The sequence below is a fragment of the Stylophora pistillata genome, chromosome 8 (genome assembly GCF_964205215.1).
Source record: "Stylophora pistillata chromosome 8, jaStyPist1.2, whole genome shotgun sequence".
Taxonomy (NCBI): Eukaryota; Metazoa; Cnidaria; class Anthozoa; order Scleractinia; family Pocilloporidae; genus Stylophora; species Stylophora pistillata.
In genome coordinates, this window is record NC_142526.1 from 28,078,474 (window position 1) to 28,103,731 (window position 25,258).

The following is a 25,258-nucleotide window of genomic DNA, read 5'->3' on the forward strand; positions in this document are numbered from 1 at the left end:
TGGAAATATCACAGGGCAGAGATAAAAAAGTCATGTACTTGTTGCAGAATACAATATCCACTGCCATTATCCAAAATGCATTGGTGTGAGACTCCGTGTCAAATAGTGTGTGAAAATCTTGAGGGATAAACCTTTTAAGGACCAATACATGAGACAAAATGAGAAGTGTACAGCTGCATATGGGCAAATTGTAGAGCAAATAAAACCTTTGCAGTTTGTCAGTTACTTTATTTAGTTATAAGCTTGGTTCAATGCTTTTACAAATGTTCTACACAGAGGAACCATTGTCCTTGTGCATGTTCAGCATGTACTAAAGTAGGATTACCTCAGTCTGGATAAATATCTAATGGTGTATATATGAACCGAATCAATTGCAAATTATAAAAATTATAAATATGCCTCTATTCTACCGTCATTGGTCAGCGTCCTAAATCGCAGGCTTAGTCTGACTCATCACCAGGTTCTCACGTTTCCCCACTTAACGTGGCATGGACCGCGGCATGTTCAAATAGGTAAACACAGCGTCCAACAGAGCGAGCATCTGGAGAAATGTCTCCATTTCTCGACTTCATTTAAGTTAGATGTCGCTTCTCTGGATGGAATGAAACATCGGATGCATTTTCCCGAAAATGAGGCGGCTATCGCAAACTTGGAAGCAAAGAAGAACATCGGAACGAAATCAACATCTTAAACAAAGAAAACCCAACGGAAATGAAATTAACAACGTTAAAGACAGTAACGACGACTGTGAGGTAAGGACAGCTTATTTCTGTACTCAGTGTAGATTAAATTGACAGATGATTAAGATCCTTCTTTTTCGAATCGAATTGTCTTCCCCAACCTAGCCTATTTTTCAGAGATTGTAGCTATTTATTGTATGATATCAACAGACAGACAGCACCAGTTAGTGTACTCAATCAGTTTGTTAAAACAAGTCAGATTCATAACTACAGAACAGGATCAGTCTCTAGTGACGCGTATTTTGTCAAATTCTCTAGAAAAGATAAAATGTATGGTTTTTTCTCGAGAATTGGTGCCCGAATTTGGAACTTAATCCCCTATTCGATTAAACAACTCAAACGTTCGTCTTTTCGTAAAAAGATAAAGGAGTTACTACTAAATTTTTTACGGTCACAAGATGATTATGTCGAAGTCTCCCGTCTTATTAAGTTATTTAATACTTAAGGTTAGCCTCTTTTCGTAATCGTAATATACTTGCTCTGTTTCATGCCTATTCTATTTACTGCATAGTTGTGTTTTCATTGTTAGTCCATCTATAGATAAATCCTGTACTTGTAAACTGTCCTTAGATCTCCCTGCCTCGATTAGTTCATAAGCTATTTGCGGGGAGAAATCAATGTACTTAGCTATATTTCTAATCTTAAATAAATTGTTGTTGTTGTTGTTGATCGTGGAGTCACTCTTGTTACGTGTTAGGGTGATCTTTAATTTGCTTTGCCTTTTACATTGCCTGCATTTGGAATTGTGACCAAATCACCTTGAGAGAATTCAAGCAGATGAGCTAAGCACGTGAGATCAATCAAACTATAGGAGCGTTTCACTTTCTACAAATTGTTTTCACAAAGTTGTTGTAACAGCTCTCCTGGCACAATTCTTGCAATAATTGTTGATGTTAAGCTCTAATGGTAATCATCTAAAATAAGCTTTCAAAAAGAGAGTGAGACAAAGGTTTTTCATGTCTGTTCCGGCTCTATATTGTTGGAAAGAAATTGTCTTCAGAAGAATGAATTTTTTGTTATTTTAGATTGATAGGTACTTGGTCTCAGCCCAGTCGCCATGTACTTCCTTGAACATGTCATTTGGCTTTGAGTTTGATGCTGCAGATTTATCACAATTTGATAAAATTGTTGAGCAACATATCCAATATGGCCCTGTTCCTCAGTCTCCCCTTGCAATCCCTTCCAAAGATACAGTGCAAGAAAAGGTTACACCTCAAGTTACTGTACAAGCCCTCACTCCTCAGCTGGAGAGTGGCAAAGGAAATGAATCTGATGGCAACGTGTTTGGACCTACCAGGGAGAGAATATCCACACCAATTGAAGACTTGGAGCATATGCAACGGTTTTCTTTTGTTCATTCACCTGTGTTCTCACCTGTCAGCGGTGAAAAAATAAGGTTTGATTATGTGTACAGTACAGGCTTTGTACTCAAGCGATTACTTAGTACATATCACATAAACATATTGTGTATTTACATCAGACATTTTCTGAATTATTTGAAAACGTAACAAATTTTGCATAATTTGCATTTGTTAAGGGTGCCATAATGATAAGAATGTTTAAGTTTATGTTACTAGAAAAGAGAGAACATTAGGGAACATGAAGTCATTTTCAGTGTTCTGTCCATGTTTGAACCACCTTTAAAAATCTTTACTGAAAATGATAAAAAAAAACTTGCACTTAAGAAACTGAACATGGGGATTGATAAGTTTGTAATAGAAGTGTTTCTTTGAACTAGGATTTACTTTTAAAATCTTGCACTGGTCATCAGTCTTAAAAGTGAACCTGCTTGTTCACCTTTTGGGTTTTTTACTTCAGCCATTTCTCAAAGGGCCACTCAGAGTCTAACAGTAGGAGCATTTTGGACCTTGATGTGAGTACCTCTGCAAACCCTTTGGAGCTTTCTTCCTGGGGTCTTCCTCAGGAGGTACTGAAGGGGTACAGTAAGCTTGGAATCACTCATATGTTTGAATGGCAGTCAGCATGTCTTTGTACAGGAAGGGTACTCACAGGAGGTAAGTTGGTACACCTGTGTTGACTTCTTCTCCAATGACTAATTTGTTGAGCTACAAAATATCATGTTTCACAATAGTGCTCACATTTCTTTGAAGGAAACTTGGTATACTCTGCCCCGACAAGTGCAGGGAAGACAATGGTTGCAGAGCTGCTTATGTTAAAACGAGTTCTTGAAACAAAAAGGAAGGCTCTTTTCATTCTCCCATTTATTAGTGTGGCACGTGAAAAAATGTTTTATCTTCAGGTAAGTTTTCAATCGTTGTTACCTATTTACATGTAACAATTATCCAACAATTATTCTCTTGCAGCAAGTTACAATTTTATCCTTGACCAATGGAAAGGCACACATTTCTTTTATTACCCAAAAAACTATCAGTACTCTCATTAAGCAGTAAAGAAGACTGAGAAGACAGAAAAAATACTTCTCTCGTAAACAGTTTTGAAACTTTACTTTCCACTGCCAGTTTTTGAACCTGAAACACATTTTCTCCATTTTTTGTATAGTCGACAAAATTTTTATTTTTCTGTCAGCGCTTATACCAGGAGGCAGGGGTTCGTGTGGAGGGGTACATGGGAAGCCACGCCCCAGCTGGAGGCTTTGTCTCTGTAGACATTGCAGTATGCACGATAGAGAAAGCCAACAGTCTGTTGAACCGCTTGTTGGAGGAAAATAAAGCTCTCTCTTCTCTCGGGATTGTTGTTATTGATGAGATGCACATGATCGGTGATCCTCACAGAGGATATTTACTGGAACTGTTTTTGACAAAAATACGTTTCATCTCTGGATGCAGAGGACGAAATGGAAGCAATAATGTCAAGAGTAAGTGCTGATTACTTGCCATTCATTGTTTTCTCAACCTGTCATATTTCACACATTTGAACCATCATAATTGCGTTCATCCATTTCTCTCAGAATTTTCAGGAAGCCAGGAAACAGTGCCAGCAATACAAATAGTCGGTATGAGTGCGACTTTACCCAATTTAGACATGCTCGCCAAGTGGCTATCTGCTGACTTGTACTTCACAGACTACAGACCAGTTCCCCTAACAGAAATGGTGAAAGTAGGCCCTGCACTCTATGACGCAAACATGTCAAAGATCCGCGAAATCAGCGGTTGTACGGTCAGCGGAGATGACGATCACATGATACCACTGTGTAAAGAGACTATTACTGAAGGTCACTCGGTCTTAGTCTTTTGCCCGACGAAGAACTGGTGTGAAAAACTGGCCGAGAATATCGCTAAGCATTTTGCGGAGATCGGCAACTTGACTCTGAAAGAACAAAACAGCAATACCGTCCAAAGCAGCGGGTTTGTTAAAGCTTCAACACTTTTAGGATTTGATTACACAGCACTGAAGGAGGTTATAGAACAGCTCAAACGCACACAAGTAGGGCTGGACTCGGTGCTCTCCCGTATGGTGCCTCATGCAGTAGCATTTCATCATGCAGGGCTCACGTTCGACGAGAGGGACATTATTGAAGGGGCCTTTAGGCAGGGGTCCATTCGCGTACTCGTGGCTACGTCCACATTGTCTTCAGGTAAGTCGAAGTTCAAAAGGTGTAAGTTTCTATAGAAACTGTGTTGCTGCGTCGATGGAAGAGGGTGGGGGCATTATACGATAATTTGGTTTTATCAGTAGGTTGATAACGCGAATTGGCTACAGTAGAGAGATTCTAAGCATCAGGCTTTGATGAGGAGTGAACGCTCGAAAAGTCAGCTGTAGAATCTTCTTACGGTGGTCAGTTTACATTATCAACCCATTTGATAAAACCAAAATATCTACGTTTGTTGTCGCACACAGAATTTTTATTTTAGCGTCTTTTTCCTAAATCAATTTTTAAATTCAAATTTAGTTTCAAAAGTATGTCAAGAGATGATGAACAATTTCAGTCAGGTGCTAGATGTCTTGAGCAGTCTGTGTTGCATATTTTTAGATGGTATGACCTGCTAAACAGGTTTTTATATGTAATAATTACCAGGCGTTAATCTTCCCGCCCGTCGAGTAATCATTCGTACCCCAATTTTTCATGGAAAATTGGTGGATGCACTGGTCTACAAACAGATGGCTGGGCGCGCAGGTCGTAAAGGCGTCGATGCCCTTGGCGAAAGTATTCTGATTTGTAAACCTAGTGAACGATTGAAAGCCTCTTCGCTTCTGAACTCTCGACTGAAAGCTGTGGAGAGCTGCTTGCTTGGTATGTGCACTGTTTGATAATTCTTCCTTACTCGTTAAGTTAAGAGATGTGGTGTTGCTTTGGTCAGTGTAATGTATAATAACGTATCTAAGTCAGATCAACTGCTTGTTCCTGACCACTCCACTGGAGTTTGTTAAGGCTACCCGTTGCATGTGAGTCTCCCAGGAGTCATTTTTTCCCTTGTAGTGAATGCGATAATTTTGCAGGTTCCGTTGAAAGAACTTGGTAAATGTCTTCCTGCGGGAAGGGAGAGGTGTTTTATTAAGCTTACATTCATTCTAATATTAGGTTACAGCTCACTTGCGAGGATCATGGCTTTATCTGATTTTCAATGCGCAGTCCAAATGAAATTTACTTCATTACAAATTAATATTTGGTTTGTCGCGCTCTTTGCTGAAGCATGACGGCGCCCTTGGAACGTTGAAAACATCTGTTCCCTGTAGACTCGATTTTTCTTCACGGTTAGGTTTTTCATTTTCCTTCAGGTAAAGGAGACAATGGTGGAATGAAACGTGCACTTCTTGAGGTCATCGCTAGTGGAGTGGTTACCAGACCTTCGGATGTAGAACGTTACGCGGCCTGTACATTCTTCGCCTCAGTTTCCTGGCAACAAGAAGCAAACAACACAGACACAATTGTCGAGAATACCCTGACGTTTCTGGTAGAAAATGAATTTGTTCGTTTGCAAAAGTGTGACGATAAGAAGACAGATGAAAACAAAGAGAACGACATCGGGGCAGAGGACGTAAGTTGGATGAGAATTATTGCAACAAAAGACTAACAAATTTAAAATGTTCAATCCAACCTTATTTTGAAATAATTTTCTCCTTGAGTAACTAGTATATATATATATCTCTTCACAAAACCTGTTGGATCTTAATTAGTTGATGCAGGTAAACGTGAGAGCGTTTTCTCCAAGAGATCTACTGATACCGGATTTTTTATATTCCAGGTAAAAACAGTCGAGTTGAATTACGTGCCAACTCAACTAGGCATGGCTACATTATCTTCTGCCCTCTCTCCTGACGAGGCACTTGTTGTATTTGCTGAAGTACAGAAAGCACGGAAGTGTTTTGTGCTCGAAAGTGAACTTCATGTTATATACCAGGTGAGTAACAACTGCAGTTGTGATTACATGGGCGTCTCTACCAAGCTGTCTCTCGATCGATCGATCGATCGATCGGAACAAATGTTTCTGAATATTCAAGTTAGTTAGTGGTTGAGTACAGCGCTAAATCATTACAAACGTCCCCTGATTGAATCCCTTCTCCCTCGCTTTCCATCTGAGTCATTCGGTAGGTTTTTTTTTTTTTTTTTTAAGGTTTATCTATTTCCTCACTGTTGGCAGATTTCATCGTAAAACGTACAAATTCGTTGCTGTGATCTTACGACCTTAAAATACGACGTTAAGTGTCTTAGTAAATTATATCTTTGTCATGCTAGGAAATACTGTATAATTCCCGGACAGTCATATCCCAATATATGTCTGTGTTAATGGCCCAGTGCTGCCGGGTCATTATGGTGGGTCAATATGTGTTGATTTACTTTACATTTTGATGACAGGTGACTCCAATCTACATACAGGATCAGTGGCCCAGCATAGACTGGTACCAATACTTAAGAATCTTTGAGCGCCTGCCAGTGAGCATGCGCCGGGTGGCAGAGTTGGTGGGAATAGAGGAAGGTTTCCTTGCTTGTGCCGTGCGCGGCCGTATTCCAACGCGTACAGAACAGCAGCGGCAGTCTCTTGCCGTGCATCGTAGGTTCTTTGCTGCGTTGGCACTTCAAGACCTCGTACATGAGGTACCACTCAATGCTGTTGCCAGGCGGTATGGAGCAAATCGAGGTATGCTGCAGTCACTGCAAGGTTCTGCTGCAACGTTCGCGGGAATGGTCACAGTGTTTTGCGAGAAGCTCGGATGGTCTAACATTGCGCTTCTTCTGTCTCAGTTCCAGAGCCGTCTGTCTTTCGGTGTTGAAAGAGAGCTCTGCGACTTAGTTCGAATATCCCTCTTAAATGCTGCACGTGCACGTATGTTGTACAACGCTGGCTACCATACCGTCGCTTCAATTGCAGCAGCCCCTCCATCAGAAATTGAGAACATATTGCATAATGCTACGCCTTTCGTCAGTAGCCGTAGGCGAGGGGAGGAGACTGAAACCGAGGTACGTGAGCGTAGCGAGGCGCGCGTGTTCTGGGTCGCAGGAGGACGAGGGCTCTCTGAAGGTGCGGCAGCAAAACTCGTCGTAGGTGAAGCCCAACAGCTGCTACAAGCTGATGTGGCACAACTTGGAATACATTGGAAGCCTCCTGAGGCTAAAGAAAATCCTGGCGAGCGTGTCTGTCCAGAGGAATTAAATGTCTCCGGACCGACGGAAGTTTGTCCAAAGTTTCTTGGGGTGAAATCAGTCAATGTCCTACGGAGTAAAACTCGTATAAAAAAATTAGACACTTCCAAACCAGAAAGAGAAAAAAGTCCTACGACTTCAGAAGCTGTTCTTCGTTTGAATTCAAACGATAGACCTCAACAACATGCTTGCAAAGAGACAGTGGAAAGCCGTCAGGTCAGGTTGGATCGTCAGGAAAGTGGACCAAGGTCAAGAAAACATGAAGTACCCAATAAAGAGTGCGTAGACTTTTTTAAGCCAACTCCTTCTTCAGACGCGTTATCCTCCACAAAGCATCCTGAACCTGCTATGGCAGTTGCTTGCGCTTTAACCTCCAAGACTCCTTTATGTGGCAATGCAACAGTTCCTCCACGTGCAAGGAACAAACGCCGTTCACCGATACCTGAAATTCCTGAGCCACAAGAAAAGTTACAGAAAAAAGAAACAGCAGCCATGAAGATCTCAAAAGTGATTTTACCGGATGGGCTTCACGCAGAACAATCGAGAAAATGCTACTCTGTTTTAGAAGTTTCCGGTGATTCTAAGGTTTTCAGCGAAGATAAGTCGGTTTCACTAGAGCTGTACTCTGAGCCATTTGATGAAGAAGAACCAGCTGTAAAACAGAACCCCGGCAATGCCCTTCACACTGACATTGATGTTGTGTCAGATTCTCAGGCTCTAACCTGTAGTTTGAGTGACACCTGCCTAATGGAGTGTGACGCCATGGTTGAAGAAAGAGTTGTGACGTCATCAGGATACCCACTTGACATGAACTTGTCACAAGATTTACTTCGTGTAAACAAAGAATGCCCAATTGTTTGTGGTGAAATTTCCAATGCTCTGACAGTTCAGACCGACAGTTTGGCCAAGCTTAAGAGTCAAGTTATTATTGGTGAATATGACAGCCAGTTGCGTCTTTCGTTATCGGGACAATTTGACGCCGAACGAAGCCCGGAGACGTTGTCATCATTAGCTTCCCGAGCCTTTCAGTCACCCGAATGCTCAGTAACGGAAGGTAGAGGTTCAGTTGGCGCTGCAAGTTCATTTTCACTCCATCTCTCGGCCAGTGATGGTTGCCTGGATTCTGATCTGTCTACTTTGGCTATTGCAGAGTTCCTGGAGAAAGAAGCTGAGGGTAAAGAACTGCAGAAACATGTGGAAACCTGCGCTTTTCCGCGCTTACCTGAGATGCACCAGAATGGATCTGATTTTACTAAAATCAAGAATTTAAAATCTACCGAGTCATCTTTCCATAAGGATCACAAATGGCCCGCCAAGAAGACTTTCCCCTTTGAAAAGCTGAATGCTGGTAAAAATGAAGTAAATGGCACAGTGGATTCTGACGTTATTCCTTCCACACCTCCGAAGGAGAAAATACCATCCCAAGATAATTTTAAAACAAAAACCTCTGCCACTCCTTTGTCAACACGAAAGCGTCCATCTCCACGAAGGGCTCCATATTCCACTACCCCTGATGAAGGACTTGTTATTATCGACGTTACGGGACATGAGCGAGTGTTTGAAATGTTTCTGAAAGAATGGCGCAGTCAAACTCATTTTTCATTCGCTGTGGCTTGTGAACGCTCCTTAGATAAAGTTCCCAAGATAGGAGCGCGATTCAGCAACGTTCAAACATCGGAAGTGACGTCAAGGGGAATAAGAATTGCGGGGAAGGACAACAGGGTGGTCGGAGTTGCAGTGAGCTGGGGTGATAAAGATGCTTACTACGTCTCATTTCTGGAACATGCTAAGTCGTTGCCAAGTCAAATGGACGACAGTCAGGCTGAGTCAGTGGTGGATTGTAACCTCGCGCTTACTCGCCGTATAAATGAAGTAGAGAGTACCGTTAAGTTCTTGATCCAAAGAGGTAGCATCATGATGTGTTTCGATGTCAAGGAACACTTTAAGGTGAGAATCAATATTTGATGTAAGCATATTCGTTTTACCGTGATATACAGACTGTTAAATATTTTACTAACTTTGTTGCTGCTCTATTACCTCCTTGATGGAATGTTTGCCGCAGATATTCGCTCAGTGTACTGGTATCTCTCTCAGTGGACCTGCAGAAGACCCAAAGGTGGCGAGTTGGCTTTTGGATCCCGGAGCCAAGGAAAAGAACCTTCACCAACTTGTGGGACAGTATTTACCAGAAGAAGCATCCTTTCTTGAAGGTTACTTACATGATGTTATTTTCCAAATCCAGCTCCACAAGGACGTAACAAATTTCGTAATATCGAGAATTCCAGTTTTTGTTATTAGATATTTGAGTCTTCTGTTACCATTCTAACTCGATGTGAAAAGAAGGCATTTTTACGCTTTTTTTTCCTTTCTATTTACTCTCAGGGACCGGTGGTGGACTGGGCACAGGAGGTCTGGCTCTAGCATATCAATGTCAGCAGAGCGGTAGGGTGAGAGCCTGTGTTGAGGCTGTTCTAGTTCTTTCATTGATGACGAAGCTGAGAACCTTAATGGAAACTGAAGATCTCGTGCAAGCATTTACCAAGGTTTGCTATGCTGAGATTTTTTTAAAAATTTAAATTCGAAATTTGAAGCCTTCGCGTGTGCATTTGAAAAGCTGTGAGTTGACATAACCTGCAAAGAAGGAGTTGCTCAATGTGGCCTGAAGTCACTTGCGCGAGACAGAAGTCAAGCGAGTTCTTCCATGCATGCTCCTGCTTTCTTGCGTGCGTGTCTTTATAACTTGCGCTTTTCAGTTACATCGCTTGTTTCCGAAGATTCGTCCTTTCCGATTAAACTCTTTACCATGAAAACTACAGATAGTCGGCTGCTTCTTTGTTGAGTCGGTTAATTGCAAAAGACGCTTGCGAGCGCTATGTAAACACTTTACGAGTGCTCTTTCTTCAAGCTTTTATACATTTTCCCCCTTAAATTGGAGCTTAAACCTAGTAGGTTGGAGCTTAAACTTAGTAGGGGACTTATGTCCTATTGTTTTTGCTCCGGTACAGCTTTGTAAAAATCCTTAAATAAATAAATAAATTAATTAATAAATAAATAGATAAATAAATAAATTTAGTAAAAATTGAATCATACTGAAGATTTTTGATGTGAAATATCTTAACCACCGTAGGTAGAGATGCCATCTGTATTGTGCTTGGCACGGATGGAGCTAAATGGTTTGGGATTCTCAGACACTGAGAGTGAACATCTAAAGAACATTCTACAAGCCAAGCTTCGCAGTCTGGAGGAAGAAGCCTACAGACTGGCCAATCACAGTTTCTCATTGACCAGTCGTGAAGATATAGCGCAGGTGTGAGACACAAAATGATCTTCTTAAACACCTTTTTTCAATTTTTCCCTTACAGTTAAATCCATTTAGTTATCTTGAAGTTTGGTGGTCAGTTTGATATTTTCTCGTTAAAGGTTACTTGTATTCTCTCGTTTCCCGGCTGCAAGAAGGATTTATTTATTTATTTATTCACTTTCACCAGAGTGTGGTGAGGGTCGCACAACAGAGCGAGGCTCCAAATTAAGTGCGCCCTATATCCCACCCATCCCACCCCAGGGGAGGACATCCATCACACAGTAATCTCGTGTGTGGGAAATTAACGTCTCCTACCCCAACCCTGCAGGAGACGGGACCTCCATTTATTCGTCCCTATCCGAGAAGACTAGAATATCTAACCATTTCTTGATGTTACAGAAAGGTAGCAAATTCTTCTCAATTATTTTTAAGACCCTGAGTGTTGGTCCGGCCGGGGCTCGAACCCTCGACCTCCCGCACAACAGTCCAGCGCTCTATCCATTGAGCTAACCGGGAGGCGATTTGAGGTGCCTCGTAAACTCTTTTCCTCTTTGCTCAAGTTTTAAATTATATATGCACACAGTGAGTGTAATAAAGTTTTTTCTGCATTTGTAGTAATGCTCGATTCGTTAAGCGATAATTCTAGAATACATTTGACATGGTCTATTGGTAAATTCGGTGTGTAAACTGAATTTGTTGGAGTAATTTTGGCTCTATTGTTGAGTTTGTTGTGGTCTCATTTGGCAGTCCAGTGTTCACTCCTTCCACTTAGAAAATCCGTTTTTGCGAAAAGAAATAAGCATTTTTCTTCCCTCTCCTCCCATGTAGGTCCTTTTCCTGGAGCTCAAGCTTCCACATGACGGAAACTCTGAGGATGACCACGTCACCAAACGTAAGACTTTGGGAGTAACCCGACGTGGTAGGTCACGTGGTTGTAAGCATCTTAGCACCAATAAAGACGTGTTAGAAAGACTCAAACCACTGCATCCGCTACCAGGGCTCATCATAGAGTGGCGCAGGATAAACTCAGCCCTAACCAAGGTTGTGTTTCCATTACAAAAGGAGAAATGCTTGAACCCGAGGCTTAAAATGTCTCGCATTTACTCAGTTAGTCAAACACATACTGCAACTGGGCGAGTTTCTTTTGCGGAACCAAATTTGCAAAATGTTCCTAAAGATTTTGATATTGTATTGCCGACATTTATTGCTGAGAGTCCTCCTCCTGGAGCCTGGGACCAAAGGACTTCTTCCAATCGAGGCAAAAGAGGAGCTAGTCGATACAATACAATGAATGTTAAGCCTGGGACCGAATCAACTACTCCTAAGTTTTCAGTGAGCATGCGTAATGCGTTTATCCCCTTTAAAAGTGGCCTACTTTTGGCCGCTGACTATTCTCAGCTGGAGCTGAGGCTCATAGCTCACCTCTCAAAGGACAAGCGACTCCTCAAGATTCTTAATGGAGGAGGAGACGTGTTCAAAATGATCGCGGGCGAACTTTATCAAGTTCCAGTGGAATGTATTAAATATGAACAGCGACAACACGCTAAACAGGTATGCTATGGCATCATTTATGGCATTGGCGCCAAAGCTCTTGGAGAACAGCTCGGTTTTACTGAAGAAAATGCTGCTTTGTTCATTGACAAGTTCACTTCTCGTTACTTTGGAGTGAAAAAGTATTTGAAAGATACGGTGGAGCAGTGCAAAAAGCAAGGCTTTGTGAAAACAATAACAGGAAGGAAAAGGTTCCTTCCGGCGATAAGTTCATCAAACGTGCACGCGCACAGTCAAGCAGCCAGACAAGCTGTAAACACCACGGTACAAGGGTCTGCGGCAGATTTGGTAAAGATAGCCATGATTAATATTGACAGGAGGTTAACCGAGGAATTTCCATCATGCGTCACGTCACACAGACACTTGCTCCCGGATTATCACTCTAGTATTGGAAAAAACCGGGGAAGGAGTTCAAGTTGTGATCTGCCAACACCTGTTGGAGGATATTTTGTTTTGCAACTTCACGATGAACTGATATTTGAGGTGTCACAGAGTGAGTTAAGAAAAGTAGCACAGATTGTTCGAACAGAAATGGAGAGCGCCATGAAGCTCTCTGTTGTTCTGCCTGTCAAGATGAAGGCGGGTTCTTCCTGGGGAAACATGGCGGAGTTTGAATCGTAAAGTGTAAAATAAATGTAAAAAAGCTAAAATATTCTTGTTGATCGAGAGTTAAAGAAAGAGAATTGTGACGTCATATTTTCGTAAGTTGCAAACATTTTGCCCCTAATGAAGCGGATGGATGAAAATAGATGAAGTTTCCAAGAGTCTCATACCTCGTTGACGCACAACGGTCAGTTGGACACTGTAGGTCATCTTCTTGTAGACTTGGTGTACTATACTCATCTGGATTTATTTGCTTTCGCGCAAATTGTGTGATAAATTCATTACTCACAGTGAAATATTAAGTAGAAACATCGGAACAAATTGTAAACAGTTTTTTTATTATATGTCTTGGAATATTTATAGGTTTTTCGATTGACTTAGAGACGAATTAATTTCTTATTCAATGAAAGTGGAAACTATTTATTGTTCCTGAATAAAAGAATGCCTTGACCCAGCTTCACTATAAGTAACTTCTTTATACCACATGTTTGAACGGTCGTCTCCGGAGTTCAAACGTTTTAGTTTGCATGCGATGTTTTTTTAAAGCTTATTTTTACGTGCATTGATTTTAGTAAACTTTTACTGTGTTAGTGCAACTTTCTAAACCAGCACGTTACAGAACTAACTGTTAGAGGGGTTGTGGGTTCCTTCCTTATGGCAGTTATAAAAGAAATAAGCAGCAAAATGTTTCAATGGCCATATCAATTCTTTGACATTCCTAGTACCGACTTCTGGTGTTTATTGAATCTAAAGTTTTGCTCTAAAGTTGATGACCACCCACCCTTCTCTTCCTCGGTAGAACGCGGAATTGTGTGTGATTGTCATCTTTAACTCTTTACATTTTGAAATTAAGGGACGAGTACCCCTTCCTTTAAATTGCCTAATACTACAAATTTGCATTACTTGACAGTTCAATGTGTACTCCGCTGTTGATCGTGTTGACTGTCCGTGATGAACTAGCGCGAGAACTTCCAAACGTTTGGTTCTGCAATCTCGATTTTTCTCGGCATCTGCTCCAAAGTAACTCCAGCGTTCTTTTTATATCGCGGTTGAAGATGGAATAAATGATTGGATTTAATACTGGAGATAAAGACATTAAGCCAAATGTAATCAGGTCGTATTCCCCGTAAGACTTAGAAAAGTGAGAAATTCTTGCAATCAGGTAACTTCCTCGTGGCAACCAACAACACGCAAAACAGATTGTGACGCCGAGGCAGGACCTGATTGCTTTGGTTAACTTTAATCGTTGATTTCTCGAGGCACGGCCGTTTAATTTCCGCACTCGGTGTTCCTGCATCGTGGCCGCGCGAGAAATTCGAACATATGCGAAAACAACTCCCCCAGTTGCCATTAGTAAGAAAGAGAAAAGAAATACATCGAAAGTGCCGTTGAAGGGTTGAAAAGAGATTTCTGGTGACAGGATCCAAAGCAACTTGAAAAAGTTTATTCCTGGTAGAATCCAAACTAAGAACAGAACTTTGCACACCTTTGGACCGGCCATTTTGATGCAGTACGTAAGTGGATAGAGAATTGCTTGATATCTGTCGTAAGTTAGGGCGCAAATGCTAAGGAAAGATAAGCTTAATACATAATCTACTACCGTGACAACTGCTGTAAGCCATTGAGGTACGGGTGAGACTCCAAAGCATAACATCTTCCATGGTATTGCCACAAAACCGACCAGAATATCTGCAAAGGCCAAGTTTACAAAGAACAAGTTGCTGATGTTGTGAAGTCGCTTTTGCGTCCAAAGCAAAGTGCAAATTGTAGTGTTCAAAATGGCAATGATTAAGCTCGTCGAACCAAACCAGCAGAAGATAAAAACTGTTTGCCAAGAGGTGCCATTTACCTTGCCCAAAGTTTCGTTCATTTTTTATTGAAGTGAAAAAATAAATAATCTTTTTCTTCGATCGACGCAGTTCGTCAAATTCAAATTTTTCTTTCAAAAACGGACGGATCTCTCTGATTCAGAATTCAGTGTGGGAAACGAACCAGTGCTTTCCTGTTATTAGTTCAAGCAGAGAAAATGTGATTGAGAATGCAGCTTTCTAATAGTTAAAAGCATTTTTCGTCAGACCCCGATGCATTCATTACCGCACGTGCGAATATCGCACCTGTCGTGATCATGGAAATGCTTGGGTCGACTTTCACTGTCCTCCAGGTCCTCCAGAGAATTAGAGAGAAATAGTGTGATTATTAGAATGAAAGTAAGAAACTAAGGCTCCCAAACTGTAATCGTAAAGGCAAGCTCCACCACTGTTATCACGATTTTTGGTGATGATTTTTTTTTTATGGACATTTCGCAAAAGGCATCAATTAACACGTTTTCGCTCATCCAATAACAGCTTTCTGTAGCAAATTAAAGATATAATGGGGAGCGCAAAGAAAGCTAACTAAACGACGTGGCAGCTGTCCTTCAAACTAATCGATAATCAGGCAAATTTTCTTAACCAATTCACGAAATTCAAAGTAAACGCACCTCTGATAAGTTAAATTTGCATAATGTTTTAATAAAATTCTGTCGGTAACTTACTCATCACCACCTTCCAATCTTTGACTTCATTAGATACTTTTTAACTTAAGCTTAATTCAGATTATCAAGATTAAAACTTGCGTTGAGAATACTTAATTATGTTAAAAATATATTGTTTCATGGTAAAATATCTTCCAGCTGCCTGAAGAATTTACTTGACGTGAGAATATTGCACCGGAAAGTTGTTTGTCCTTCTGTAGTTTCATCATAACGACGTTGAAAGGGAAAGAAGTTGACAGGTTTCATACTTGTTTGATTAACGTTTGACTGTTGCGCAGTTCTTTTTATTATTAGAGTTGAAAGGTTCGCAATGATTACAAATAACATGGGTTTGAAAATTTCGAACTTTTTTTCAATGAATTGACGTAGTCTGCAAAAAATTAACAATTTTTAACTAATTTGATTTAATTTTACCGTTGCAATGACAATAGGAACGTGACCCGGAAAAAATTGTATCTTGCATCAAACTTTTTTCCCTGAATTCTTCTTTGTTGTGTGAAATGAAAATTAACTCAAAGGGGTTATTGCGAGTGTTCATCGGTAAAGACAGCCGATTTCTAGAGGAAAGCTGAACAAAATTGTTACTGCGAAGGCAAATGACAATTGCGCTTGGGGGCTAGCGGTAAATTAAGATATCTTTCTTGTGACTGGAGTTGGGGAGTACAACGGGAGGGGAAGGGGGTCGAGACTACAGTTTTCAGTTCACATCGCCGTTCCTGCAGACTCAGTGTTGTGACTCGACCTGCAATACGCACTTCCAGCCTTTAGTCCTCACGGGAGAAGCCATGCCGTCCATTTTATAGTTGATTTTAATATAAAATAATTTTTTTCTAAGCTTCACATGCGTGCGACGTGCTGAATGTCTTTCCGGTTTCCGAGTCTACCAGTGACGTTTGAGTTCAACTTTAGCATGAGTAATTCTATCAACTTAGGACGGTCCACGTGTTCTTAGTCATTTCCTCTCAGCTGGTTCAAAGGAGTAGAGAAGAGAAAAAAGTACTTGCATACTATCTCCTTAAACGATGGTTTACAAACTGGAGCTCGTGGAGGAGAAATTCAATTTAAGAGTCGCGCAACCACCTGCTATCAAGAACCCGTTCTGTAAAGTAATCCAACGTTTAATACTAACAGAAATAATGATAACAATAATAATGAAAATAATAATGAATCTCATGATAATGGACGGTGATAATGGTCATAGAATTTGTCTACAGTCTTCACACAATGCATTTGGCTCCCGACTAAGTCAAATGTAATGTGTGAAGAATGTACTAAATGAATTTTCCTACAGTTTTCCAATAACTTGAGTAACATACTGATCGTGGAACCCTCGTGATCGTGATCGTGATCGTGATCGTGGAACCCTCCTATGGCCGCGGTTGCCATCGGCGAGGACACCATATGATCAGCTGCCTCAATCACCCCATGGGTAATTCCGACTTGTACAAATCTTTTGTATCCTGGGATATCAATAAATTTTGATTATCGTTACAGTCGGTCAAGGGTGGAAAATTCCGCACGAAATGTGGATATGGCCAGTAAAATATATTAATTCAGAATATCAACAGAATATAGTTGTGGACCCTCAGAAAACAATTTCTCAGTAGCTCAATCATCGTTTATTTTCGGAGATGGAGCTTCAGAGCTTCCATGATATCAAGAAGGATAATGCCAGTTGAAAAATAAAAAAAATAACATCACATCCTCGAAGCTTTAGAAGTAAAATATACGTGACTTTTTTCATGAATGAGCACACTCATGACGTCATGCAATGTCATGAGAGCGAGGCGATGCACCTCAGCCACATCATTTACAGACAATATTTCTCGATTGCAGAAGGATTTATCAGCGAAAAATCACCTTAATTTGTCACGAATTATGGTCTCAAGAGGTTTAGTTTCATTTTCCTCTTTACTCCAAAGAGTGACATCAGGGGTTGCTGTAGGCCCAGCGCGATATCTTTACACGTCAAATGCGAGGCCGCTAACCTTTCGTCCTGTTTCATATGTTTTGGGAGAGCGGATGAGCAGTTCGTCAACAGGTAAACTGATCATGCCAACGGAATATGAACAAAAATACTATCAAAGGTGCAACCTCGTTCAGCTTTGGCTACTTTTAGTTCGTAAGGGAGGGTATTACACAGTTTGGAGACAACTGCCAACGACTGCACTGATAGTACAGTACTTCAGTCAGTCAATATGCTACTGAAAGAATTTTCAGCGATGCGTATCCAAAGCGGGTAGATTTCTCTGTCTGGTGAGCAAAAACGTTTTTCCTCAGCTAGTTTCCCAGCTGTTGTTGTTCTCATTCCAGACACATCTCACGGGGCAAATTGGATTTCACGTTTGCCCTGGGAAGAGAACACAAAACCTTTGTTTCTCAGACCTGTTGCTTGGTTTTAATTAGGTAGCAACCCATAGAACCACCTTACCCTTTTACGTTTGCCCTGTGAAGAGAACACAAAACCTTTGTTTCTCAGACCTGTTGCTTGGTTTTAATTAGGTAGCAACCCATAGAACCACCTTACCCTTTTGAAATAACAACAACAACAACAAAAACAATTTGTGTTGTTTTTTATGTTACAGAGAGTGGTATACCCATGATGCATCATGTGTCAGCTGTTGACAGATTCACTTTGATTGCTACAAGAACCATGAAACCACCAATACCAGCTGAAGTCACGTAAGTACATGATCTTGTAAACCCACCTTCCCAATGTTTGGCACTGCTGTTGTCCATGTGTTTGACTAATGAAATACTTCCCAGCAAAAATCTTCTGAAATCAATGGCTTTTTCTGTGCACTAATCACTGGGCCCTTCTCAGTTCTGAAAATAGGATACTGCACACTCAGAAATTTTGCTCTTGAAAGAACAATAAACAGTGAAGTGAACCCCATCTAGTGGTTTGTTTTGGCACCGAATTCATACTTTCTGACCTGATCTTTTTTTTTTTTACCTAAGTATTTAGGTTTTGTACATAAAAAGAAAGAGGTGCTTGCAATTTTAGTTGCTTGGATGTAAGATTTTCGACAAAAAAAAAAGATTAATTTTATAATATCCTCTTAGGATACTTTTGTCAAGATTGGAATAGATATGTAACAAATTTGACCAAATAAAAGACATTTTTAAAAGACATGTTTCAACAGTAACTACTTTCATCTTCAGTTAAAATATTACAATGTACAAAATTGAATTTAAAGTGTGTACGTAATGCTCATGAGACAAACAACAATAGAGACTAAAATAATGTATGCAATTACAAAGAAAATTTTAGATTGACATGACCAAGTTGATGACTGAGGGTAGGTTGCTCCCATTGAATATGTATGGCTTCTTTGATTTTGAGTTGTAGTGTTGTGGGAGTGTGATCTAGGATGTTAAAACACTCATTAGAACAAAGATTGCAGCATTGCTGGGAATTTTTTAGATGTTTGAAAATGAGGGTGCACCTATCACCGACCAAGTGCTCATGCACATGTGTGGATAAATGCTGAGAGGTTTCTCCAACATAGGAAGCATTACAGCCTGCACAAAAAAACTTATAAACCACACTTGAATGGAGCCCACAAGGGATAGGGTCATAAACGCCAAACATGTTACCTATTTTACAAGATGAAGAAAACCAACTTAATATCTATGTTGTTGCAATAACGCTTAGCAACTCAAAATCAAAGAAGCCATACAAATTCAAAGGAAGTGACCTACACTCAATCATCAACTGTATCATGTTAATCTGAAACTTTCTTTGTAATTGTGTATATTGTTTTTGTCTCTATTGGTCTTTGTCTCCTGAGTATTATGTATACACTTTAAATTCAACTTTGTACTTTGTAATATTTAACTGAAGATGATAGTAGTTACTGTGAAAACATATCATTTAGAAATGTTTATTATTTTGTCAAATTAGATACTTTTGTACCCTGAAAATGTACAGGGGGTTATGAACAGAATTCAGTGTTTATAGTGAAAAGTTAGATCTGTTAGCTGAATTCATACAGCAGATTGGAGATAGATTTTTGTTGTATTTTAGATCCTGAACTGAGGCTAATCCACATGGGAGGGTAATAGCATGATTTCTGATTTATTGTACAACAACTGTTACTAAGTATGCAGGAAATCTGCAGGTATTAGGGCAAATGCAAGTACAGTTAATAAAATATAATTTGGTTATATCAACTAAGTTGAAATTGTAAATTGGCCACCATAATGAGTTAAAAAGCTGACGTTTCAAGCGTTAGCCCCATTCCATTTGTTCTAATGAAGGGCTAACACTCGAAACGTCAGCTTTTTAACTTGTTATGTGGCCAATTTACAATTCAACTTAGTTGATATAACCAAATTATCTTGTTACCCCCACCCACCCAGCATCACAGTTTCTTTAAAAACTTTCAGCCTTAATTCATTTGTCTTAATAAAATATATCTCTGAGAGCTGTAATTGTGGAATATCCTCTGATCCAGTTAATCTCTGTTTATAAGGGTTGACTTTGTAGTCTGCTTTTATTAAATGAAAAAAGTACCTCTTTAAATTACATGCTTATTGAATTAATCTGATAGGGATAGCAAAGAATCATCCATATATCCATATCAATTAAAGGCTTGAACTGATCATAGTCCCGACAAAGTAGATGGATACTGAACACCTTGAATGCACTACCTGCCATCCTGTATCTAATGAATCATCCATATATCCATATCAATTAAAGGCTTGAACTGATCATAGTCCCGACAAAGTAGATGGATACTGAACACCTTGAATGCACTACCTGCCATCCTGCATCTAATGAATTACTGTATTCTTCATTAAGACACTCCAGATTCCCAATTAAGAAGTGACTGGAATAAATAAGTCTTGCCATTCTTCTTAATCTAAGGGTACACCAAATTACTCTTTTTAACAATTGTGTAGGGAAATTATGATTAGCATTGATTTTTCCTTTTTTTCAAATTTTAGTGCAGCCACCATGGAAAGAGCAAATAGTAGACGACGCATTGGAGTGAATGGAATCATGATTATTATGACTCTTACTGCATGTATTTACATCATAAAAAGTTCCCAGAAGGGTAGAGAGGAGCAAACATTGGTATCACTGCATGAAGTCAATATGCAAAGATATGAGAAGCTCAGACAAGAAGATGCAGAGGCAGCTGCTGCTGCTACAGCAAAGGCCAACAGTGGAAAGTAGCAGGAGTTGAACTTAGAGCTTTTCCTTCGTAAAACTCAAACCTGACCAAGTTTTAATATAGTTTTATCCACTATTAGTGTTAATGTGTAGAACATGTTATCCCTAGTTTCCATATAATTTTTTTCAAATTTGTTGTGCTAATTAACAACTGTATTACTCACTGAAGTGGAGATGGCTAGTGGTGGATATTTACCAAGTGGTAAAGCAGCCAGTTAAATATCTGCTACTATACACTGGCTCTTATGTAAATAGTTGATTTAGTATATACTAAAAACAATAGATAATATAGCAGAAAAAAATGATTTTAACCCATTCAATCCTGCAATGGTTACCGTATTTTCAGGTGCAAATCCCGTATGCATTGATGGGAGCCGAATAGCACAGAATATCAGGGGTTTGGTTAGCTAATCAGGGCAGGCTTTTAATGCTACCCACTGTTTTAATATACAGGTACGCTGAAGGAGACTATCAGATGATGAAGTGACTGCTACTTTAGTTTTCCTCATAGAGAAGGCATGGGTTAATAGAGTTACAGGCAACAATTGCAGTGAAATCAGTTTTCAGTTTAATGGACCTGTTACTTTCAGCAGTGCTTAAACATACATTCTGCAATGAAATACTATCATTTTAACAGTTAACAACAATATAATTATACAAAAAGGGCAACTTCTTACCTATATCTAAATATTCCCACTCTGATTGCTTAGGTCCTCCAACTGGGAAACTACAAGAGGGTTGAGTAATCAATGTTTTTTTTTTTTGGATGAGAGAAAGCCAATCGAATGACTGAAATTGAAGAGAGAACACTTTTTCCTTATATTTTTGATAACTGTGTGCTGTCTATTTGGGTTCTGTTGAAAAACGTTGGTGGTTGGGTGGGGAAGGGGGTGGGGATGGGGGAGGAAGAAGGGAGAAAGTTGTTCTCCTTTACAACCTATTTTCATTCCACCTCCAATTATTTTCTTTTGTTTTGTCTCCAACAGCCAAACTGTAAGAAGCTTCATATCAATCTACCAAAGTACTTTTGCCCACGTCCCTTTTTAAAGTTCTCAATGAGATCTTGTCACGTGCTTAACCATCATCTCCATAGTGCTACGATAGCTGATCAACATATCTTTTTTCGTGGAAGGTTGCAGACGGAATCGTGATACAATCGAATATCATAACAAACACTTCACCCGCATGAAATCGATACATAGTGACAAGATTAGACCATTATTTGATAAGCAGTCTTTTTAATTTTTCACAATTTCCTTTGTGATCCGATCCGATTTCGGATTTTGTCCACGCCGGTTGTGTATGTTTCAAAAACACCAACCATGTACGGTGTAAACAGTGTTTTTGAGAGGAAAGGAGTGACTCGGTTGTTTGTCCCTTTCCCAGAATTACTAAAGTATGCGCTTAATATTGATTGAAGTTTGTACAACTTATGCACGGAATAATTTATTATAAATTAGAGAATTGTACAAAGGTGTCAATAATTTAAAAAACTCGTGTGAAACTTCTAAAGATGACTTACAGCTTGCACAATTTAGATTAGTTTAAAACTTAATGGAAAAATAGACTTCAGTCGTCCCAGCGTTGTTTACCGGGAAGGTAAAAGGGGTCCAGCGGTATAAAAAACAGTACCTGACGATTTCACAAACAAGCCTTGTCTTCGGATGAAGTCATCATACCGTGTTCCCTTTTACGGAGTCTTATCAAATCATCTTTCATTAACACTAGGTTACTACGAAAATGTTCAACTTACAGTTTTTATCCTTGTACAGTTCCCATTGCAAAGGAAGGGCTAAAAATGGAGCGATGTGACTGAGGAAACTGTATTCGATTGTCTACTATGCCGGATCGAAACTTATTTGGAGCAACACATTTCAGTGGTTGAACTCAATGCTTTCTGCGCGTCTTTCTCACATTTTTGTATACTAAGGGCCCGGACTCACTAGGCAAATTTTTGTTTATTTTGCGAAAAAAATCTGTCACCAGTTCCCTGAGACAAGTGCGCCAGTTGATTTTTAGATCTACCAAATTTTGTCAAGGCTTAACAAACTTCAAAGGTGCCGTCGTCCTACTTAAATACATGTCTAGGAACTCCCCAGGAAGAATGTGTGCCTTGATGGTCGTCTAAAAGTATTGTCTCAGCATAACTATCGCGAGCTGGCAGCCGATTTCTTTCGCTATAACCAAGGGCTAACGCTCGGAACGTCAGCTTTAGAAACTCTTTACATTGGCCAATTTACATTATCGAGTCATCATTAACCAAATTATATGGCCAAGAGTCAAACCTCCTGTGTACTCTACGAGTTTTTTTAATCTTCCGAATCCCTTGATGCCACGAAAGAATTTTTTTCCTCTGAAAAGAAACACAATGCGTCTAAAGACGCGAAGGGCACGTTTTATCATGTAACCATGAATAAACGGTGATCTTTTAACGAATGAGGTTTTTTTGTGATGATACATTGTTTTTATACTTGACATTTCACTGGTGACGATTAACATGAAATAATTGACATGAAATGAAAAGGAACTTGTTCAAAATTCCAGGGAGATAATGCTTTTTCAGATGTTAATCATGAGTCGATCCAGAGGATTAATAAATCGAAAACGTTCTTTGCGCCGTTGACTTGTTCGTTTAACTATACTTATATTGTTACCGTTTACCGTGTAACGAAAAAAAGCACAGACACACACTGACAGACATTTTTATTAGACCTGCAGAATAAAAGGTGCAACTTGGCTCAGATACAGGTAAGCAACGTTTCTGAATATTGGTATTGACGATATTGGGTTCTGTCCTGGTGTACCGGTTCACAAGGGAATCACCATTGTTCTTTCTTTGTTCAGGAGTCATTGGTTAGCTGTTGTGTATTGTTCGGTCTTTTGTATCGGCTCTTGTGAACCGGTACACGAGGACAGAACCCAATATTGACTGAGAGGCGTGGTTGAAAATACAATCGGTCGCATAGGAAGGGCCCTAACATTTTCCTTTTCAACTAGAAATAGTCATGCATCGTAGTCATGATGCATGAAATAGTTACGCAGTGGAATACGGAATTACAGAATTAATCTTGGCAGGTAAGCTGCAAGAACGCAATTGCGTGCAGAAATGAAGCCTGAAAAATTCAGGCATGACGGGTTACGAACCTGTGCCTCCAAGATAATTGTGGTTTTATCAACTGTGTTGATAAAGCAAATTGGCCACCGTAAAGAGTTTCAAAGCTGTGTGCCTCCAAGACACTAGTTGGGTGTTACTACCAGCTGAGCTGCAACGCCACACGTTTAAAATTGCTGCTCAGTTGCGAGGGAAGACAAGGTAGTATCTTTATTTGATTTAAATCTGTAGTTCAAAAGTCAAATTGTCTTTTTTTTTTCGTCGTGTTTTTGATTATGAAAAAGAACAAATTGTACTCGAAGTGGAAGGTGAGTTTTAAAGAAGACAAACTGCTGATTCCAACTCATGTTTCCTTTTTCCCTTTAGGAGTTTCTTTAGCAGTTGGTCGCATGAACTTTAACTCTCTCTAAGTCTTTTCCTTGAATAGTTCTGTCGTTGGCTCAAAGTCATACAAAAGGAAGCTATTAAATATCTTGTTTTAAATTTGACAGGCTTTGTATCGTCCAGGTCTGTTACTCGATATTAAGGTTTTACGTGGTCGGAGTATTACCCTGGGAACTTACACTGACTGGGGTGAATATGTTTGCAAAAAAAGTTTTTAGTCATGGGTACGCAAAGCATAAAATAGAGTACGAGCAGTCCCCCCCTTTTCAGCGAAGTCCTTCGTGCAAGTAAAAAAATCAGTGAAAAAACTAACATCAATTTTTTTTTTTCATTGATTTTTTTCTTACTCGCACGACACGACGGACGACCTCGAAAAGTTTTGGGGGTTTTACAGCTCGCTTGGACGAATTAACTAGAAGTAACGAGACTCTGTACTTTCCTTCTTTTATTCTCTTCTGGAGAGCTACTACAGCAACGCTCTATGTATCTAATAATCATGCTCTAGCGTGAGGAACCAACGCTTTAAGTAGGAAAACCGTAGACATGTTTGGGTTAGCTGACCGTGAGATTTTCCATGCACAGTGTATCCGTTGTTTTGCAAAGGGGAAATTGGTTGGCCCTCACCGAAGTACTTGGCGAGCACCAAGGAACCAATTAAACGCCAATGATCGAGCTGCGCACGAGAATCACGTGCACAAACAGGATCTCAGTGTGGGTAAAACTCGAGGCCAGCTTTACCAACCCAAACATGACCACCTGTGAAACTAATTATTCCCAAACACAACAAGTGATTAAAATGTCTAGCACGGTAAGAAGGAAATCCGCGAACTGAGCCAAGGTCAAGCACACACTAAAAATAAAAGATAAAAACTATAAATCTACCCAAATAACACGTAGACGCAAAAAGGCGAGACTCAACAAAACAAAAGGTCAACCTAAAAATACTCGAAATAGCAATCCTTTCAAATACTCTACAACAAAAGGAAGGACTGCTCGTAGTCTTAGAATGAGTAATGTTCGCCGTGGGGATTATATATGCAAATTCTGTGGGACAGCCTAAGGAGTCTGGCTTTGACCACAGTTCGCAGCGGTCTTCTCCATTCTTGTACCGTACAGATGGCGAACGAATATTTAAAAGTGTTACATTTTGCCAGTTTAAGGGTCATTCTAAAGGAATGATTCGCGCTAATAGAATTGTACTTATTTGTTCGAAATAGTCGTCAAATTTAAGATTAGCTATTTATATGCTAATTATATGCTGCTCACAGGTTAACCACAGAGGTCATGGTG

General features: G+C 39.9%; 3 protein-coding genes across 5 annotated transcripts; 2 read left to right on the forward strand and 1 right to left on the reverse strand.

The window, feature by feature from the left end:
• Positions 1-68: 68 nt before the first annotated feature.
• On the forward strand, positions 69-13,211 carry LOC111323232 (DNA polymerase theta). Of its 3 annotated transcripts, none has more exons than XR_015990650.1 (15): positions 69-752; positions 1,766-2,136; positions 2,559-2,755; positions 2,852-3,000; positions 3,288-3,576; positions 3,670-4,296; positions 4,738-4,953; positions 5,439-5,698; positions 5,906-6,061; positions 6,517-9,249; positions 9,365-9,512; positions 9,685-9,845; positions 10,430-10,609; positions 11,036-11,185; positions 11,432-11,571. XR_015990650.1 is itself a non-coding variant. In XM_088730394.1 (15 exons), the coding sequence occupies exons 1-14, from the start codon at positions 630-632 to the stop codon at positions 11,111-11,113; spliced, it is 5,688 nt and encodes a 1,895-aa protein (XP_088586520.1). In that variant the 5' UTR covers positions 69-629; the 3' UTR covers positions 11,114-11,130; positions 11,432-11,559. The 3 variants fall into 3 exon arrangements, 2 of the variants coding, with proteins under 2 accessions (XP_088586520.1, XP_022782287.2); XM_088730394.1 differs by having other exon boundaries at positions 11,036-11,130; positions 11,432-11,559; XM_022926552.2 differs by lacking the exon at positions 11,036-11,185 and having other exon boundaries at positions 11,432-13,211.
• On the reverse strand, positions 13,077-15,497 carry LOC111323215 (5-hydroxytryptamine receptor 6-like). Its single transcript, XM_022926529.2, has one exon. The coding sequence runs from the start codon at positions 14,625-14,627 to the stop codon at positions 13,644-13,646; it is 984 nt and encodes a 327-aa protein (XP_022782264.2). The 5' UTR covers positions 14,628-15,497; the 3' UTR covers positions 13,077-13,643.
• A 1,562-nt stretch (positions 15,498-17,059) lies between these two features.
• Positions 17,060-21,294, forward strand: LOC111324300 (uncharacterized). Its single transcript, XM_022927830.2, has 3 exons — positions 17,060-17,331; positions 17,876-17,972; positions 20,244-21,294. Exons 1-3 carry the CDS (start codon positions 17,067-17,069, stop codon positions 20,473-20,475), a joined length of 594 nt encoding a protein of 197 aa, XP_022783565.2. The 5' UTR covers positions 17,060-17,066; the 3' UTR covers positions 20,476-21,294.
• Positions 21,295-25,258: the final 3,964 nt, after the last annotated feature.